This window comes from Gopherus flavomarginatus, chromosome 2, assembly GCF_025201925.1.
Source record: "Gopherus flavomarginatus isolate rGopFla2 chromosome 2, rGopFla2.mat.asm, whole genome shotgun sequence".
Lineage (NCBI taxonomy): Eukaryota > Metazoa > Chordata > Testudines > Testudinidae > Gopherus > Gopherus flavomarginatus.
The window spans coordinates 44,376,288-44,396,569 of NC_066618.1; the positions used below are offsets into that span (position 1 = coordinate 44,376,288).

Genomic DNA, 20,282 nt, shown 5'->3' on the forward strand with positions numbered 1-20,282 from the left:
GAGTCAGTGCAAGTCTGGCAGGTTGGGGTGCTTGGAAGAGGAGGTTGCGGAGATGGCATGTCAGGTGTGGTTCCTAACCCTTGCTGGAGCACAGCAATGTACCATTGATTTATATAATAGGATTATATTTTCTGACTCATTCTTTATACAGCCTATCATTTTGTTTTCTTCTCTGTCCACCAATGTATCGTGAGCAGCAGTGTTCATTGGAACTGTCCATAGTGACCATGTCTGGTCTTTTTCCTGAATGGTTACAGGTCATTTAGAACCCAGCAATATGTATGAGTATTTCAGCGTAGTGTAATTATTATAGCTGCTCACTGCTGGACCCTAAGATACAAGTAGCATGCCAAGGGTACTGCAACCCAGGGGCAAGTTCTGAAGGCACTTCAGCTGCTAGGCTTTGTAGGTGACTTTACAGATTGCTTTGTAGGTGGTGGTGAGCTCTGTTATCGGGGCCACTATGGTGGCCAAAAAGGCCTGCAGGGATTCACTCCAAAACAAGAAACTATCACTCCCATCAACTCCCTCCCCAAACACTGTTCCCACGGGAGTTCCCTGGATTCTGTTCAAGCCTGCTGTGCATGCAGTTCTGTGGCCTGTTCTCCCTGGGTCCTGCTTCCCTGATGCTCCTGGTTTGCCATGCCACCACTGCTTACCCAAAGTACCAGGTGACTTCCTGGGTCACAGTATTTCTATAGAGTTTCCGCCTCCTCCTATCTGGCCAGAAGCTGATGTACAGGGTGGACACTGATTCTGATTCCACCACCCCCGTACATGGACTTATCAGAGGCAAAATAAACATTTCTAATTGACCATTGAGCAACTAGTGATTGATTTGTATTTCATGAGGCCACACCTATATGCGTGGGCATCCAGGACTTTGGGAAGAATCATGTTGGGCAGATGGAAGCATAGTGCCTGGCACCAAAACAATGTGCAGCTCAATCAGTACAACTAGGCAAATGGCTCTGTAGCCAGTGTGGTAAACGTTCTTCCCGAATGGGTCTATGGAGTTATGTATAAGACCCATTAGTACAAACTATGATTGTCAACATTGTCCTTGAAATAAAGGTGACTAACATCAGTTTTCTGTTTACTGGATTCATCACACTGTGCCTTCCAATGTTTATTACCTTTGTGTTGGTATGACACAGAGGTCCAACACAAGTAATTAGAGACAGGAACTTAAAGCAACAGGAATAAGTGCACTAGCCGCCTGCCAGAGGCTGGAGTAGGCATTCTCTGTGCATTGCACAGACACGATGTGGAGCCGGGACAGAGGCGAGTTACTGTCTCAAGCAGGCCTTGGTGATTCACTACTCTGTGAGAGGCCTGTCCTACCTACTACACCTAATAAATTGTTATCATAATATAAACCCAAATATGTCATGGGAAATGTAATATACCACTGGAAAACTAATAACTCACTGATCATTAATATTCCTGCATGACGTATGTATGAGGTGTGTACAAAATGTTATAAATATGTCCTAGAATTATGTTCTTAAAATGTGTTTGGCACACAGTGCATAAGTCCAGTTCTAGACAGAGGAATGTATATTTACTGTCTAACCTACCTCGTCACCAGGCAGAGACACTGAAGGTATATTTACATAAAGGGTGAACAAAGCCATCAACCTAGAGAATTGTGGGAGATAGTTTCTTAACAATCTCAACAGGTGATGGAGATTCCACCGCCAGGAGGACTTCCTATCTCTTGAAAAGGATCAATGAACTTTGGGAAGACAGAATGATGTCTTCTCCCCAGCAAGAGAAAGAAGTGTTGTCTGGGCATCCATCACTTGAGAGGTTCAAGGGGCCAGAGCTCTTGAAATCACAGAGCATTGGGTCCTTCAACCAAGGGATTTGAAGTCTCTGGAACTGAGTAAGGTGAGAAGCCTGTTTAGGCAAAGTTTGTAACTTGCTGGCATTAAGTATTAGTCTTTCAAAGAGCATTTTTTTACTTTTGTTTGTTTGAAGTTGTTTATATCTTCATTCTGGATCCTTGGTGTCACTGAAACCTGTAACAGTCAAACAAACACAAATTCACTATAAACCAGTGCAGTGCTGTGATTGAAATGAGTGTTTGTCAACCCCCAGTTAAATTAATGAGCTGCGATGTATTGTCTATTTAAAGGAGCAACACATTTAATCACTTCTGTAAATGTTCAGTTAGAGGGCTAGACATTGCAGGGTGACAGTTTTGAGGGAAGTTCAGGATTGGAAAGGTGTTGGGGTCACTTCTCAAAAAATAATGGTGGTGGAAGCCAGGGTATGACCTGTATGCTTGGCACCAGAGTTCTGGGGCAGGCAGTGACACAGTACCTTACTGGTCTGGGTTGAATCCCAAAATGTCATGGTTGGTCAATGCAATTTCATCTGCCACTGTGTTGCTTAGTCACCTAGCTTAGTTAGGTCCCTCTGAAGTTCCTGACAGTCTTCTTTTCGCTAATCTCAATTTTGGGTCATTTTAAGGGTACCCCACTGTCAGCCTTTTGCCAAGTTGGAAAGTGCTGGTTTTCTTTTTCTCATGCAGTTTCTAATCCTGTCAAGCTCTGAAAAATGGAACCATTGAAGACTGTCAAATCATTTTGCCATAATTTAATACTTCCATACAATTCCTAGTGGATGAGAGTGTAGAATATGAGTCACACATGTAGAGGCTGCTCTGCTGATGCTTTCCTGGGTATGTCAGGATTATAGTACGAGGAATTTTTTATACCTTTCAGTTTCACCCTGAGGTTCCTCACAGTGCATTTTAATGTGAACAGTATTGTTCTGTATGCAATTTTAAAAATTCCCTGTGGGTGTTCTGCAGGAGGGGGAGTCAGCAAGAAGGAAAAGAGAACAGACTAAAAGAGAGGAAAGGGGGCAGAACAGGAGGAAATAGGCATACTGAGAAAGGGGGGAAATTCAGGGAATAGTTAAGGATGGGGACTCTTGAGGATGGAGGAGAAGCAGAATGGAGAAAATGGAAACAGTGATCCAGCACAGAGGTCCCACTAAATTCCACAAAAAGGGTCACCCTTCTTTACCTGTTTAGTGAGTATGGTTTATGGCTTTTGTTTTCTCCTGATCGAGGATGTGATGCTGCACCCCACATTCTAGACCTCATATTCTTCACAGTCATATTATTATGATATAATATGATTATGACAATTATGATGCATTTTGTGCAAGATAAGTCATGTGAGGTGCCATTGAAAAGTTATGATTTGCTGAATATGATTATCTTATTTGTACACATGTATCATTTTTGTATCTGAAGTTCTGAATATTGACTATGTATCTGTATTTCAAATGTAGTTACACCTGGGTAATGCCCGCTAGACAAGATGTTTTCAGTCTAGATAGCTGGTTGGGAAGAGTCTATTCAGGGCAATGAACCATTAGGGAAAACAATAGGCCTTAGAAGAAGCTTATCTCCTGCCTGATGAGCCTTCCTGAGAACCCTCCAGACAGCCTATAAGTAATGGCTGCTATGACTCTACAAGGCCATGTGACCAGGTCACATGATACTGATGTGCATTTTAGGATGTCAGTATTTTTCCACAAACTGGTCTGGGAACCAAATTTTGAAACAAAGGGTTCCCACCATATGCTAACACTATGGAGTGATGTAATCTTTGGTTCTTCACTCCCCACACAAGAAGACACCTGGAAACACCTGAGGAACAAAGACTGAACTAGAGGAAATGCTGGACCCAGGCTAAAGGCATTTCTAGCTTGTGTATGAAAGACCTGGGGATTCCAAGCTGTAAAGCAAGTGCAGCTTGTCCCGTAAGAATCTGCATCCCACCTGTCTCATCAGCCAGGGTGAGGATTTGCTAGTTCATATCCTATCTTTCTAGTGTCCTAGACTTAGTTTGCATTTTGTTTATTTACTAGGTAATCTGCTTTGATCTGTTTCCTATCACTTAAAATCTAATTTATTGTATGTTTTAATCTAAATCAGTAAGCTTTGACTGGAGTGCTTGGGGAAAATCTCTGCTTGGTTACCACAAGTGTGCATTGTTCTTTTCACAATAAGGGAGAGGTGGACCAGGTATTAAACCCATAAACTGGACAGATTTGACCAGGGCAGGATGGTACTACTCTGGGGTCCTAGGCTGGGAAGCTGGTGTTTGAGAGCCTGCGTGTAACTGCAGCTGGGTGTGTCCCTACTTGTGTGAATGCTGGTGAAAGTGCAGATGGAGGTCTTTGCAGCTTGTCACAGCAGCATAGTGTGAGAGGGAGCCCAGGCTGCTAGGTCAGAGGGCTCAGTGGCACCCCAAGGGAACCCATCAAAGAGGAATCTCGGCAACTGACACATTTTAAACAAAACGCAAAGTCACATGTCAGTAGTAATACAGGTGTCATGGAAAATAGAGATAGAAATAACCTACTAGATTATTGAGTGCACCCTTGCTGGGGCAGGTTTGTGCCTTATACTTTTTTCCTCTAATGCTCTGACCAGTATAATTTTAAATGTCCTTAGTGCAGGGCTTTAATAACTACATTTCCCAGCTAACCTCACTCACTCATCTTCCCTCTCCAAAGTCCTGGAGAGCGATTTTTCAGGGACCCTGGCTGGCTATTGATATGTCTCTCTACTAGAGGGCTCTGAATGTGGATGAGGAGAGATGGGAGGAGCATGAATTCATTTAAGCTACAGCAAACCACCCAATGCAGTAAAAGATCCTGAAGGCTAACGGAAACCAGTAAAACACAATGCGGTACTGAGGGAGCAGCAGCAATGCGCGGCTGGACATAGAACACACAGGATAGAGGGGGCGAAAGCACAAAGCTGCTCAATATTGGACCATGCAGACCAGTCTCTGATAATTTCCAAGGCGGGTGGGTGGGGGGAACTGAAGGACACAGCCATGCAGCTGGCTGCTTATCTGCTCTCCTTGATGTTCTGTGCCTTGGGGACCTTCTCTCTGGTTCATTCCAGGCAGGAAGGTAAGTTACGACTGTTTATGATTTCCGCAGGCAATGACCTTTAATTGGGGGCTTACCCTTTCCAATGGTAACTATGGTCCGGCAGGTGCATGGTAGAAACCACACCGGTGCAATTAACACATCATGCAGCTGCTACGAACACGAGCTACACTTCATGTCTATGTGTTGGGAGGGGACGTGTAAGGGTGCATTTTTTAAAAGGCTCCATTAAGATGGAGATCTTGCCCGTACTACATCGCTTTCTGTGCCCTGTGAGCAGTAAGCATGGCTCAGAGACACTATTCCCCCCTTGCACGCAGAGCGAGAGAGAGATGGGGGGTATTTGTAATTGTAGCGAGCACAGCTTAGCATAGCGGGGCCAGCGTGGTGATCGTGTGCATTTCTTCCTCCCCGAGGAGCCGCCTTGTTGACGGAGATGGAGAGAAGGGCTGAAAACCGATTTCTGGAGAGGCAGAATATCGTCCCCCTCCGCCTGATCCCCCGCCCGGAAGACGGCACCCAGACTGAGCACGGGGTGCTCAACACTCGGGTCAGCAGCAGCTCGGATCGGAAGCAGGTCAGGAGTGTGGCTGGGTTCTTGCGATCGGTTCGGGCTTTTTAAGTGGTGGGGGCCGGCAGCCGAGTATTTGGTGTCTTGTTGCCCCGGAGACGTGTCTTCGGTGAAATGGGCTCTTTCCAAATGCTAGTCATGTATGATGCTGCGCCATGCATAGAAATCACAGCAAAGGGGGAGGGGGCTTTGCAGTCAACCCACCAATGAGGTACACAGGATGCAGTTATCAACATTGCACTGGTCATCCCCAAACCGTCCTGCTGCTGAGAGTGACTCTCTCTGCTTTAGTCAATAGCAAGAAGGGGTGAAGCTGGGTTAGCTCAGGTTATTCTTTTAAAACCTATTCTAGGTGTGGGTAGGGTTTCATAGCTTCGCTGAGGTACAGGCAATTGCAATAGACCAAATGATCCTTTACTGCATGTTCCCTGAGTGTGGCTGATCTATGAATGCCGGGAAGATGTGCGTCTTCCAACTTCCTGCATCAGTGACAATCTGATGTTAGGTAGATCATTTGCCTTTAAGAATATGGGTGCATTTAACTCAGAGTTTTAAAATAGGAAAGCTTTGATTTACCCTGGAATGCCATTTAGTGCCATGTCAGTACCTTTGTACAAACAGAACAGAGAGACTCACTTTCACAGAAAAAGTAAGAAATTGTGTTTAGAAAGGTGTTTGTAATCCAGAGGAATGTACCACGAGGGTACCAAGGACATCAGATAAAAGGAGTATTTACTTTAAAATGTTTTCTCACTGAGATGCAGATCTCATTTCCTGTAGGTCCTAGGGGACAGTAATCCTACTGCAGTGCTATAAAAATTAATCCAGAAATTGAAGGGATAGTTCCTTTGCCTTTTTTTTATTTCTCTTCATTTGAAATGGTCCCTAAGTGCTTTTTCTGGAGATGATATCTAGCTTTTTGACTCTAATTGAGGATTTGTATAGAAAGGCTGATTTTGTTTGCTCGTTTGTTTTTTTTAAATTCACCCAGAGGAAGAAATAAATTTATTTGTAACAACACTGCTGAAAAATTACTCACAGCAGTAAATTAGTGTCAGTTTTTGAATGAATTTTGTGCATTATGATTGTCTTTAATAAGCATGGACATACTTATTAAAATTGAAACAAAAATACAGTAATTGATAATATAAAAAATTAAACTGATTGCAATGGTTCACTGTTTAGGTACTAATGTGCAACCACTTATATATAAACTATCACTACAAAACTAATACTAATGAAAATAATTTTAGTCAATGTAAATCCAATTAAATATACTATGTGTTTTGATATAGATATCTTTTTACCTAATATTACAAAAAGTTTCTCAGAACATGTTGTCATAGACTAAGATCCTGGAATAATCATGCATTCTAGGTGACTGTTGCAATCCAAGATAATGGTAGGCTTAATTTTCCATCCAAAATATATACGTAGTGAATTTTTACATTCTTTGGTTTCTTCTTCTGACAAACTTTGAAGGAAGTTCTGGCAATTTGTGTTCTTTTTGTATGATTCACTAATACATTGTTTCTTCATAGCACATTCGGTTACCTGTATGCATCATTTTTCATCCTATGTGAATTTCCTGGTGCTGAAAATATATTTATGACATGTTATAGTACAATGTTTACAGCAGTTTTAAATGCTTTCAAAATGTGTATAATTTAAAAAATCAAATAAATTGTGTCTCAGTGTTTCAAAGTCACTTGAGAACCCCTGAAGTTTTTGAACCCTTCACATATTGCAACAGCACATGCCACATCTGTTACAAATATCTAAAATTGCAATCAAGTACAACATTTCAGTTCAAAATAGTGGCCTGGATCTCTGCCTAAACTGGAGACTAACATGCCTCCCTAGTTTCTTGAATAGTCTTTGTCTTTCCTTACATATGATTTCAGATCTTTTATTTACCAACCTTGATGCTCCTGAAAGATTTGTCACATTTCATCCATATTTGACAAGTTATTATGCAATGTTAATCTCATCCCTTTCACTCACAAGAGAAATATCTGTTGACTCAACAACATAAAAAGTTGAATTGTATTTTCAGTGTAGTTTCTACACCGAGGCAAGCTTTAAAAAATGATGTTAAGTGATCTATTTTCTTTCCACCATTGCTGATTGCTAAAATATCAGTGTGCAACTAGAAGCTTTCCTGCTTCATAAATAAGCCTCTTTCTGCTACCTGATATACTCATAGTCCTTCCCATGGTATAGTAGCTGACTGTTGCCCCACTGAAGGAATCAGTAATTAGTAGTGATGGGAAGGGACGTTTGGAATATAAACAGACCAAAAACAATGCACTGGTTTTATATAGTTTTCTTATAGAAGGATGGGTGCTTCTTAATTGAAAAGGGCATTGCACTGCCTCATCCTAGAGTTCTGAGTCATCTTGACAACATATGATCTGCAGCACTATTACATTTGCTTACAGAAAGTTTTGAGGAGCTGCCTGTTTGGAAAGTATTTTTGCAGCAGTATAAAGTCTGAAAAGTGTACTATTGCAGTTGGACAATTCAATATGCTGGCTATTATGGTGCAACATCCCACAATAAAACTTTACATTACTGCTGCCAAAACACCCACCAAAATTGCAGCTAACAGAGTTAACTTTTGGGTTTGCTTCTACCTAGTGGCTCAGCAAAAGTTAAGTACCTTATAAAATTACATAATGCATTTATTATTGAATTATTAAGTGCCTTCTGGTAGTGCCTGCAGTGTGCTAGATACTGTCCACACCCACACACAGTCTCTGCCTGAAAGAATTTATGGTCTAGGAAGACAAGTAACGTATAAAGGGTTGGAGAACAGGGACACAATCAAAATAAATACAATTTGTATATATACTTTTAAATTATTATTAGATACATATGACTTATTTCTGACTGTTATTCATTCTATCCATGAGTAGTGGGCCAGTTTCTTGTAAGAGCTCTGAAAGAGAATGAGTCTTGAGCAGAGACTTGAAGGAAAGGATTAGTTATGAATTAATTCAGGAAGGACTTTCCATGCATAAGTGGCAACATTCAAGAAGGCACCAAAGTGGTTGTAGGAGAGGCAGTCAAGGCTAGCATCTTTGGCAGAGCAGTAGTAATGGGCATAGGGACAACATAAGAGATGGGCAGATGTGTATGGAGGGCAGAGCTTTGTAAGATCTTGAAGGTTGGGACAACAAGCTTGTACTGGATGTGGTGGGAAAGGAAAATGGGGAGCCAGAGGAGGTATGGATGCAGGTGATGTGATCACAGAACACTGGAGAAGGAGGATGATTTTAGCAGCTGTGTTTGAATTGATTAAAGATAGGAGGGATGGGGAGATATAGGTGTCAGGGAAGCTAGAGAGGAGGAAGTTATACTAATTAATATGGGATATGATTAAAGCTGAATGAAAGTTTTACCTGTATTAATAGAAAGGAAGAAGTTAGATCTTAAACACAGAACTGAGTAGAAAGCTGCAAGATCTGGACCTAGCCTGGATGTGTGGGTTAAGGGGTAGGGAAGAGTGACAGATGACTCCTAGATTATGGACTTGAGTGAGAGAGAGGTTGATGGAATTATTGATAGGTAACAATGGAGAGAAGGGGAAGGTTACAGGAAGAAATATAAGTAGTTTGTTTTTAACCACGTTGTTTAAGATGTTATTGAGATGTTCAGGAGTAGCTGTCAGAGGTTTCGTGGAGATTTGAGATAGATTTCTGAATCATTGGCATAAAGATGGTAGCTGAAATCATGTGAGTGAATGAGATTGCACAACAAGATGGTATAAAGAGAATAGAGATTCCTACAGAGATTGAGTTCTCCTCTCTTTTCCTACAGAAAAAGAGGCTGAAGGTATTAGGAGAGCAAGGAGAGGATGAAGATACAGAAGTCCAAGGAGGACAGGATATTAAGGAGGGTATGATTGACAGTGTCAAAGGCAGTGTCGGATGTCAAGGAGGGTAAGGATGGAATTCAAGTTCTGAGATATGGCCATGAGAGGTCCTTAATGATCTTATGACAGTTTCAGTTCAGAGGAAAGGGCAGAAGCTGCACTAGATGGGATCTAAACTGGAGTTTGGAGTCCTGGGAAAGAAGAGAATGGAGGCAGCTGAGATGCAGATGGAGTAAAGAGATGGCCTTTTGAGGATGAAGGAACCACAGCATGCTTGTATTGTGTGCGGATGGAGCCACAGGAGAGTGAGAGGACAAAAGGAAGGGTGAGAGAAAGGGATGAATGAGGGCAAAGGCAGCAAGGAGGGGATGGATTTACAGTTTCAGTTTTGTCCAAGTTTCTAAAAACCTAGTTTCTGCAGCTAATTGTCATATTATGTTTAACTCACCAGGGCTTATTTGGCTCTGAACCTTGGTGTAATATGCACAATATGTATACACAAAAATAGAAATAAATAAATCACAGTTCTCGTATAGCCACTCACTGGGAACTCCTAGATTTGAGCTCTTAAGGAGTGGAAGCAGGGTGTCCTCAGTGGAGGATTGTCAAAGGTTGGCTAGTCCTTTAAGGCAAGCTGGGCTCAGCCTTGCCTGTGACTTAGCAGCTGTTCCTCAGCCTCTCTGGTGATCTAGAAACTAGTGATCCAGCTGTGTGTGATAGAGCTTAATAAGAGACCCCAGCTGAGGGGGATCAGGAAAAGAACTCCTTGAATAGAGCTGTGAACTCAATGGAGGGGGAGACCCAGGAGAGAGGAGCAAGGAGAGTTCCTGGGGAGCGCTAGGAAAAGTTAGGCTGGAAGGCCTACAGGGAACAGGGCAAGAATCCGTGGGAGAGCCCTGAACTAGGTCCTACAAGGAACAGAGACAGCCCTGAGATAAGCTTCCAGAGTCCCAGACATGAGGAAGAAAACCTGCTAGGATGAAGTAGCATAGGAGAAGCCCTGCAGGGTCTGGGAGTAGGGCCAAGAAGCAGAGAACCTCAGTGTAGCTCAAGAGAGTCAGACAAATGATCATTTGGATTTTTTATTACACTGGAAGGAAGCTGAACCGAAGAGTGACCTGGCTGGAGGGCCAGGCCATGGAAGACTCAGAGGGAGACAGGCTATCACAGGGCTGAAGAAGTGGTCAACAAGCAGCACAGAAGAGGCAAAGTCCCCTGCAACATAGTGCCCTAATGCCAGGAGCCACTATGCTGGCGAGAGCAACAATATGTAACTACCATGTCATGCTTAATTTGTTTATCTTTCTAAAGTACTCTGGGACTTTTGGATGAAAGGTGCAAGAGAGGATGCCCTGTGTTATCATCAATGCACCCTGATAACATAGCAAAGAGCACTTAAGAAATTATTAATTAAATAATTATGCTGAGTTTTGTTCTTCCTGCAGCAGGACCCCATTGTCTTCACAAGGCCAGAAACTCTCTAGATATTTTATTTAAAATAAAAACCCAAAACAAAACGCTGATACAGTATCTTCTAATAGAAAGTAGAAATGATCTTGTACTTCTCTATGACATGACCATCCTGTTGATATTATAGAAGGCTCCAGGGGAATTGTGAGTTCTCTGATGCTTTTCTGTGGTCAACAGTGTGTTATGTTCCACATAAAAATGCAGAGTTAACAAAGAAATAACAATTCCCTCCCCCTTCCACTTCGTTTGTTCTGAACAGACTCTAGAAGATTAAACAATATTGCACAAAAAGCCTGCATTTAGGAATGATCATTTACTAAAGCCTACAACAAGACAATTAAAATACTACCTCTTAGCAATCTTTTAAAACTGTACAAAGTTTATTTGACCTAGAACAACAAACAGAGCATGCTATTGGTGTCTTGTAGCATTTTAACTACATCAGTGGCTTGAGAAATAATCCTGTTGCTAAATAATAAAATAAACAGTTGAAAGGTCACATTGAAATTCACTCCACCCACAGAGAGCCTGAATACTGGGGCTCTATGTGGGCAGAGTGCTGTGGTTTGAGAGGTGAATTTCACTTCCTAGCCCAGACTGGAGACCTGGGCTGCTATGTTTCTTCTCTTGACAGCTGCTAGCCTAATTTATGAGCTGAGATAGTGGCTACTGTCCCTCTGCACTAGTTGCAGGAGCTCTTAGGGCTACAGAATCTCTATAAACCCAAATTCCCATTGTGCCCATCCACACTGACGTGTGTGGCAGAAACTCTTTCTGTGGCACATATAGGAGTACACAGAATACCCTGTGGGTCAGAAACTTTTTCAGTTTCCCCCATGCACTCCCTTCCCATATCTTCTGTCATGTGAAGGGCTATGTGCTGGCCTAAAACCATTGAAGAATTTCACCTCCACCATTCAGAGCTTTAAGATCAGTCAAAGGTAAAGATCTATCTAAATGATGATACCAACAATTCCTTAGCCAGCCAGTGATTTTGATGATATAGTGGCTCTAAAAGAGTATAATCTGAGAGATAACAAACCATCTAGATTTCAAAACTATTCTAAATCTCCTGTAGAATTCTGTATTTGTTTAGGGTTTGATCTTGTGCCACTGATATCTGAGAGCTTTCTGCCTATTGTAGATTAGTAGATTACTGCCCGCTATAGAACAGTGTGCTACCTTTAGTTACCTCATCCTATCTAACTTTGTTTATGTTTCACCCACCTTCTGCATCTTGTCATAAAGCTAGATTGGGAGATCTCTGGGGCAAGGTATGTCATCTTATGACTTGTTTATAGACGGCCTAGCACAATGGGGGCCCTGATCCTTGACTGGGATCTCTAGATACTACTGTAATACACATACATAATACTAATCTCATATAACTGGAGTCAAGTGAAGAATTTGCAACAAAGAATGTATTTGTCTTTCTTTCTGTTTTTCTGTTCTGATGTTGACAAATTGGTCTGTTTTGTCATTTTTCATGTCAAGTAGTTCAAACAGTAACTAATAGTAATTAACAGAGCTCTCCGACTGTAGAGTAGGCTAAAGAAGACATGCAAGATTCTGGGAGTGACAAGACAATGACTGCTGGAAAGAGACACATGGTGAAAAATAGTCTGATTTCTCCACTCTCTTTTGTCCCCTTCAGTGTATTGGCCAGTAATTGATGGCTCTGGTAGAAACACAGACACAGTTTGCAGTAAATCCATCATGAAACTTAGGGCAAAACAAAGGCTAAGTCTGGACTGAGACTATAGCAGCTAAGAAACGTGTCCACTCAGTTTGCTGCCAGGTTCAGCCTCCTTTCCCCACAATAAAACAAAGCTGAGTGGGTTTTGGCAAAATATCTGCAGTGCTTTAATGTTTTTAGGCTCTGATGGAGCTCCTTAACATGCACATATGAACAGCATAAACACAACCACTTTATCTCTTCATGAATATGTGAAAGATATTTACTTAATTAAAATAGCAATACCATGTTTAGGTGCAAGTTCTGCTCTCAAGAAGGGGGGAAAAAAGTGCTGAAACCAAAACTTTCTATAGATCTCAGCCTGCAGCAAGGGCAGCACAACTTCAGCTGGATTCTACCCTTTGATATCTGAAGTTCTGATGTGGACAGGGCTGCCAGATGTGCCCTTTTGCCAATTAAACTTGACTTGCAAGTAGTGTGTTTGGCATTGTAATGAAATAGCATATTTTTATTTTATAGTCTAACTCTGGCCATCTGTCTATAAATACCTTTTCTGTGCAAACTTCTTTCAGGAGAAATCCCTCCTCGCTGATCAGATTCTCTATCGAGAACAGATGAATTTACTTAAAAACAGTATCCCAAAACTTAAGTCCACTTCATATTGTGAAAATTACTATCCTAGAACACACATTCCTGTAACGTTTTACATTAGGCCTGGGATTTTCCAAGGCTCCTAATGGATTTAGATGTCCAAATCCCAATTAAATTTGTGCACTGTGGGTTTTTTATCACATTACTGCCAGGGGAGGGGGGAAAAAGGATTGACTCCAGAAACCATCCCTTAATTTCATAAAGCATCCACACATATGCATCATATAAGACTTTGAGAGGATTAGCGATCAGTAAGACTTATAGGAAGTGATGAGTCTTTTTTCAGTCTTTGCTTATTCTGCCATGTGCGTCATAATAATATTTTGGCATTATCAGATCTAAGCTTGATAGGGAGTGAGCCCAGATCTGACTCTAGTAGAATCACTCATGATTTACACTGGTATCAGTGAATTTAGAATCAAGCCCAACATTTCTCTTCCACTTCTTATTTCACATAACATACTTATAGGCCCATACTGCAGATATTTTCTTATTACACTACATTCATGTTGCTTAGAGGTGAATTGCATTACACATATTGTCATTGTTATGATATGTTCTGTTAACATCTAGCTAGTTGCATAACTAGCCTTGCTTGTTGCCCTTACATATCTAAATCCAAAATGTCACTCCAAAGAAAAGGGTGCAATCAGGACCTGCCCAATCTGTCATTGGACCTTGCCACTTCCTCAGTCTAACTTCTCAATAACTGCACCCAGTCTTTCATGTGAGACAAATAATACTCCTTTGTGGGGTCTGGTTTATTACAAGAACCTCACGGTTCAAATCTCAACTGAAGTCAAAACAAGTATTTCCTCCAGTTCCCGTGTTCCTTCAGCCTGTTGCTGGGCTCAACATTTTTTTCCAAAATGCAGGTTCTGTTGCCTGGTATTTCCTCAAGTGTCTCCCTTTTCAGTTTGCTGCTCCTTTAAGGCTTCTGCTCCTTCCCCTCTGCAGGTAGCTCTAGCCAGGCCTGTCCCTCTGGCTGGTATGGACAGTTCCTCCCCCAGTCCTCTTTGAACCTGGATCCCTCTAGATCTATCTCCTTTTTCTCACTGATACAGAAGGCTCCTGCTTATAGGAAGCTCTCCTCTCCCTCCCCACCCCGGCTACTTTCAGATAATCCTTGACACCCCATCCAACCACTGGCCCAAGCTCATATCCATTACCTGGGGATGGATAAGTAGGCACTGGTGGGGCTCAGCCCAACTACCTAAATGGGCCAGCCCACCCTGTGAAAGTGGATAATAGATGATATTTTCAATCTTGTATTTGCTGTTCTCGTCCTTCTGCTGAAATGGGTCTTTTTTGATTCCTGAATAAAGTTCCTACTTCCTACAAACTGCAAACACTGGGGCTAACAGATTGTGCATGTGTGTGTATCCTCTCAGTAAAAACAACACAAAGGAGATCTAAAAAGCTTGCATGTAATGGATCTGACATCTGAAGTTGTCAAGCCTTGAGCTAACAAATCCTCATTTTATCTATAGAAAGATTGCAGTGACCCTCTCTGGATCTCTCTTCATTGGGTATGATCTCTTCTATTTTTCAGTATCAGCATCTTTGCTTCAAACATGACATCAGTTTGCCAGCTATGCAGATGCAAAACTTCCAGATGGGAAGCAATTTTGTCTGTTTTTTCCTTTTTGTTTTCTCATTGTTTCTGGGATGGCTTGTAGAACTACCAGAAAACTATTTGGAGCATGTAACACAAAGACAGATGGGGTTTTTATGGTTAGAGCTGCTCCTTGCTAGGCACTCCTGAAATCATCTTTGTATGCCTGAGGAAAGGGAATAATTGGTGGCTGTGGGGAGAACTTTTTAAAGGAAGCGAGGGAGCTGTGATAGGTATCATGAGCCCAAAGGAGACTAGAATTGTCTGCTTTTTTTGAGACCAATCTCACTGAGGTGGGGATTTTTACAGCAGTAAGTCTGAGTCCTGCACAATCTTTTCAGTCTTCTAGTGGGAGGACTCATCTGAGGGGAAACTTAATTTTCTGCAGAAACTTTACTGTCAAACAAAAAGAAGGAAAAAGTAGGCAAAGAGCGTTATGTCCAAGCAAACAGGCTGGACTGGACCTTTTCAAACCCATATTGTGTATTTGTATAATATACATTCTCTGCCACCTTCTGAAATGTTTTCTGGAATAGTAGCTAGAACAGAAAGTTCTGAAAAAGTGACTCTTGCGCTAGAAATTGAAGTTGACACCATATCTACTAAAATTAATTATATATGTATAAGTATGTGACAAAAGGTAAGCAGAAAGCAAGGAAAAAAGCCAATTAGTGCTAGAACAATTTGACTAATAGAGCAAACAACAGAGCTGCTTGAAAACTGGATCCAATCAAGAAAAGTTAGCATATTAGGCATAGCTGCTGGGAATGAGCCAATAGACAGTACCTTTTGGTGACCTTTACAATAACTTTACTGGCTGTATTTTCCTACTCATCTGTAATGTGTGGTTTGACTCTGAAGATGGACCATATTATGCCACCCTTATTCCTGCTGAGTTGAGCCTTATTTCAATTAGACTCTTTGCAGAGTAAGGCATTACTCAGCATTACTTAATCAGGATCTAGTCCAAGAGCTGACAACACATTTAGTAAGAAGGTGCTTTGAAAGTCTCTGTTACCTTAAAGTGATGTATTCTCCAGTGAGAATAAGCACAAGTCCCTTAATTTTTTTTCTTTTAACTTTAATTAAGAACAAGAACAGATGAATATAAAATGGCCGTCAACAAGTTTAGGCTTGAAATTAGATGAAAATTTCTAACCATCAGAGGAGCGAAGTTCTGAAAAGGCCTTCCAAGAAGAGCAGTGGGGGCAAACAAACCAATTTGTTTCAAGGTGGAGCTTGAAACGTTTATGTAAGGGATGATATGACAAAGTTGCCTACTAAGGCATATTGCCCATCCATACCTGCCGTTTGCAAATATATTGAATGGCAGGTGATGAGACACTAGATGGGGAGGGCTCTGGATTACTACAGAGAATTATTTCCCAGGTGCCTGGCTGGTAGGTCTTGTCCACATGTTCAGTCTGACTGATTGCCATATTTCAGGTTAGGGAGGAATGTTCCCCCATGTTCTTCCTCTGCAGCCTGGGGCACGGGTCACTTGCTGATCTGAACTAAAGTAAATGGTGGATTTTCTGTAACTTGAAATCTTTAAATCAAGACTTGAGGACTTCACTAACCCAGCCAGAGATTAGGGGTCTATTACAGGAGTGATATGCAGGAGGTCAAACTAGATGATTATGATCCCTTCTGGCCTTAAAGTCTTAAAGATCAGGCCCAGTTTGCTCTGCCTCCACTTCTACTCTCTTAGAAGCCTTATCTTCAATAGTAGTCAAAATCGTTTTGTTTTAATATAATTATGACAATAATTAGAAGCTCTCAAACCTGACCCTGGATTAATCCTCTTGTAACATATTTCTATCTTGAAAAGTTTTCATCCAGGGCTTTTCTTTGTTTCCTATTGTTAATCTAGTACTTTATTCATCACACCATATTATCTTCTATTTCATGATTTTTTGCATTAGCCCTTTATCTCTGATGTGGAACCTTGTCAAAAGCACTTTGAAAAACCTAAGGGTACAACATCCACTGAATTTCCCTTATTTGTCATGGCAGTGATATATTCAAAGACATCTAGCAGATTAGATAAGCACCACTGCTCTCATACCTGAATCCTTGCCTGCTCTCCTGATAAGAGTACTTTTCCAGAAGTTCTACAGACAAATCCCCTGAAGAGTTTTTCCACAACAAAAGTTATGCTAATTGGTCTCAGAAGGAGATTAAAATTATAACTAAATTAAAAATACTCTATAAATAAACTAAAGTAACTTTTCTAGACATAAAGTTGTCATGAATATAAAGTCCAATATTTCAGGATTTTCCAAAGCTAGAAGCAAGTGCTGGGTATCTCATTAGGAAGTGGAGACTTGCCAATTTCAGTTATATAAAGCTGCCTTTTTAACTCTGGAGGGTCATGAGAAATCTGGAATTAAACCTGTCACAGGTGCAAAACTGAATATTACCTCATCTAGCCCTTGGGCCACATTAATTTAGGGTGGTTGTGGGGAGGATTTCTCATTTCGGGGGTGGGAGTAGATTCATAGATTCATAGACTCTAGGACTGGAAGGGACCTCGAGAGGTCATCAAGTCCAGTCCCCTGCCCTCATGGCAGGACCAAATACTGTCTAGACCATCCCTGATAGATATTTATCTAACCTACTCTTAAATATCTCCAAAGATGGAGATTCCACAACCTCCCTAGGCAATTTATTACAGTGTTTAACTACCCTGACTGTTAGGAACTTTTTCCTAATGTCCAACCTAAATCTCCCTTGCTGCAATTTAAGCCCATTGCTTCTTGTTCTATCATTAGAGGCTAAGATGAACAAGTTTTTTCCCTCCTCCTGATGACACCCTTTTAGATGCCTGAAAACTGCTATCATGTCCCCTGTCTTCTCTTTTCCAAACTAAATAAACCTAATTCTTTCAGCCTTCCTTCATAGGTCATGTTCTCAAGATCTTTAATCATTCTTGTTGCTCTTCTCTGGACCCTCTCCAATTTCTCCACATCTTTCTTGAAATGCGGTGCCCAGAACTGGACACAATACTCCAGTTGAGGCCTAACCAGCACAGAGTAGAGCGGAAGAATTACTTTTCATGTCTTGTTTACAACACACCTGTTAATGCATCCCAGAATCACGTTTGCTTTTTTTGCAACAGTATCACACTGTTGACTCGTATTTAGCTTGTGGTCCACTATGACCCCTAGATCTCTTTCTGCCATACTCCTTCCTAGACAGTCTCTTCCCATTCTGTATGTGTGAAATTGATTGTTCCTTCCTAAGTGGAGCACTTTGCATTTGTCTTTATTGAACTTCATCCGGTTTACCTCAGACCATTTCTCCAATTTGTCCAGATCATTTTGAATTTTGACCCTGTCCTCCAAAGCAGTTGCAATTCCTCCCAGTTTGGTATCATCTGCAAACTTAATAAGCGTACTTTCTATGCCAACATCTAAGTTGTTGATGAAGATATTGAACAGAGCCGGTCCCAAAACAGACCCCTGCGGAACCCCACTTGTTATACCTTTCCAGCAGGATTGGGAGCCATTAATAACTAATCTCTGAGTACGGTTATCCAGCCAGTTATGCACCCACCTTATAGTAGCCCCATCTAAATTGTATTTGCCTAGTTTATTGATAAGGATATCATGCGAGACTGTATCAAATGCCTTACTAAAGTCTAGGTATACCACATCCACTGCTTCTCCCTTATCCACAAGACTCGGTATCCTATCAAAGAAAGCTATCAGATTGGTTTGACATGATTTGTTCTTTACAAATCCATGCTGGCTATTCCCTATCACCTTACCACCTTCCAAGTGTTTGCCGATGATTTCTTTAATTACTTGCTTCATTATCTTCCCTGGCACAGAAGTTAAACTAACTGGTCTGTAGTTTCCTGGGTTGTTTTTATTTCCCTTTTTATAGACGGGGACTATATTTGCCCTTTTCCAGTCTTCTGGAATCTCTCCCATCTCCCATGAGTACTTTTCTGGGAGTTTAATTATTTATTATAAATGGCGACTGAATCTACTCAGAAGTCTGGAGTGTTAGAAATAGTTCTGGAGAAGATGGACGAGTAGGCAGAGTTTAGGTGAAGTGGTCAGAGGGGCTGCTTAAAAATGGTCACCACTACCACTTAGATGTTGCCCATATGGTGGTAATGTCCATGGGATAAACAGCATTGATCTTGCAATTATCGCTGCTCCATCAGCTCTCTGTCCACTCATCTGTCTTCCCCAGGACTCATTATTTCATCCCACTGAACAGGTTTAAGCAGCCTCTAATTTAATAACCACAAACAATTAAAAAACCTTTTAACTACTGGAAAGAATAGATTCCTGGCTTTCCAATGGAATATGCAGCCCTTGCTTTTAGCTCTGATAGTCCATTGGTATCATGATGTTTGTATGGAGAGAAACTATTTTAGAACTCAGAACCAGATCTTCAGCTGGTGTAAATTGGAAAAGCTCTGCTGAAGCCAGTGGAGCTATGTCAATTCCTAACTAGCTGAGGATCTGGCTGATAATGCTTCTCTCACCCTCTCAGGGCCGACGGGGGGTGGGAGCTGGTACAAATTACCGGAGCCCGAAGGTCCGGAAGGGGGCCCAGGGCCCAGCTTCGTTGGCCCTGTTTAGCCGGTCCACCCTTGCTGTGGGGCCCAAAACATTTTTTTCACTGGGGCCCGAACCCGCTCTCAGCAGCCCTGCACCCTCTGAACCTAGCAGGTGTAGAGATAGAAAAATGTAGTCCAGTATTAACAAAGTAAACAAATGGAAAAAAAAACCTTTTAAATAGCCTTTCTAATTTCTAGTTTTTCAGCAAAGTTTGTGGCATGTTTGCCACTCAGGAGTCAGAAGCATCCCATACATATTCTAACTAAATTTTTACACAGCACTAACACATTCTCTTGTTTCTGCATTTTTGTTTGGCATCTGTTTAAGAAATTGCCATATGTATCTAGATATAGTTATAGGTGTGACCAAAGAGAGAGCTTGTGAACAAAGAGAGAGAATGACTAAGGAAGTGGTAAATTGTTGTCTACAAGTATTTCAAGAGGTACCTGCTAAGGATGGTCGGGACAAGATGGAGATTTGACAGTTCCTTCAGATGGTATCATATCTGAATCCAATAATTTTACCAGATTCAGTTTTGTATGATTCTAAATATTTTAGTGAATATTAGATATTTAAAGTGGCCACCACCTCCATGTGTCCTAGGGAACCACAGTTGCTCCCCATTCTCTTCATATTTTTTGTGTTGTACAACATTTAAAAGACTGATTCTTTTGTTCTGAGATTTTTTCTATTACTAATATAGGCATGTCTCTGAAAACTGGTCACTGACACCTGCGTGAAGTTTCAGAGGAGGTGACAGGATTGAATACATTGGACTAAATCAGTGGTTCCCAAACTTGTTCCACCGCTTGTGCAGGGAAAGCCCCTGGCAGGCCGGGCCGGATTGTTTACCTGCCGAGTCCACAGGATCGGCCAGTCGCGGCTCCCAGTGGCCG

At 41.5% G+C, this 20,282-nt stretch overlaps 1 protein-coding gene across 11 annotated transcripts in view; it reads left to right on the plus strand.

The window, feature by feature from the left end:
- Positions 1-4,591: 4,591 nt before the first annotated feature.
- The window catches only part of ADAM22 (ADAM metallopeptidase domain 22), a 211,400-nt gene continuing 195,709 nt past the window's right edge, over positions 4,592-20,282 (plus strand). For all 11 annotated transcript variants that reach the window (XM_050939515.1, XM_050939517.1, XM_050939518.1 and 8 more), the window contains exons 1-2: positions 4,592-4,947; positions 5,343-5,503. In XM_050939515.1, the coding sequence (XP_050795472.1) occupies positions 4,869-4,947; positions 5,343-5,503 (240 nt within the window). In that variant the 5' untranslated portion in view covers positions 4,592-4,868. The remainder of the gene's footprint in view (positions 4,948-5,342; positions 5,504-20,282) is intronic.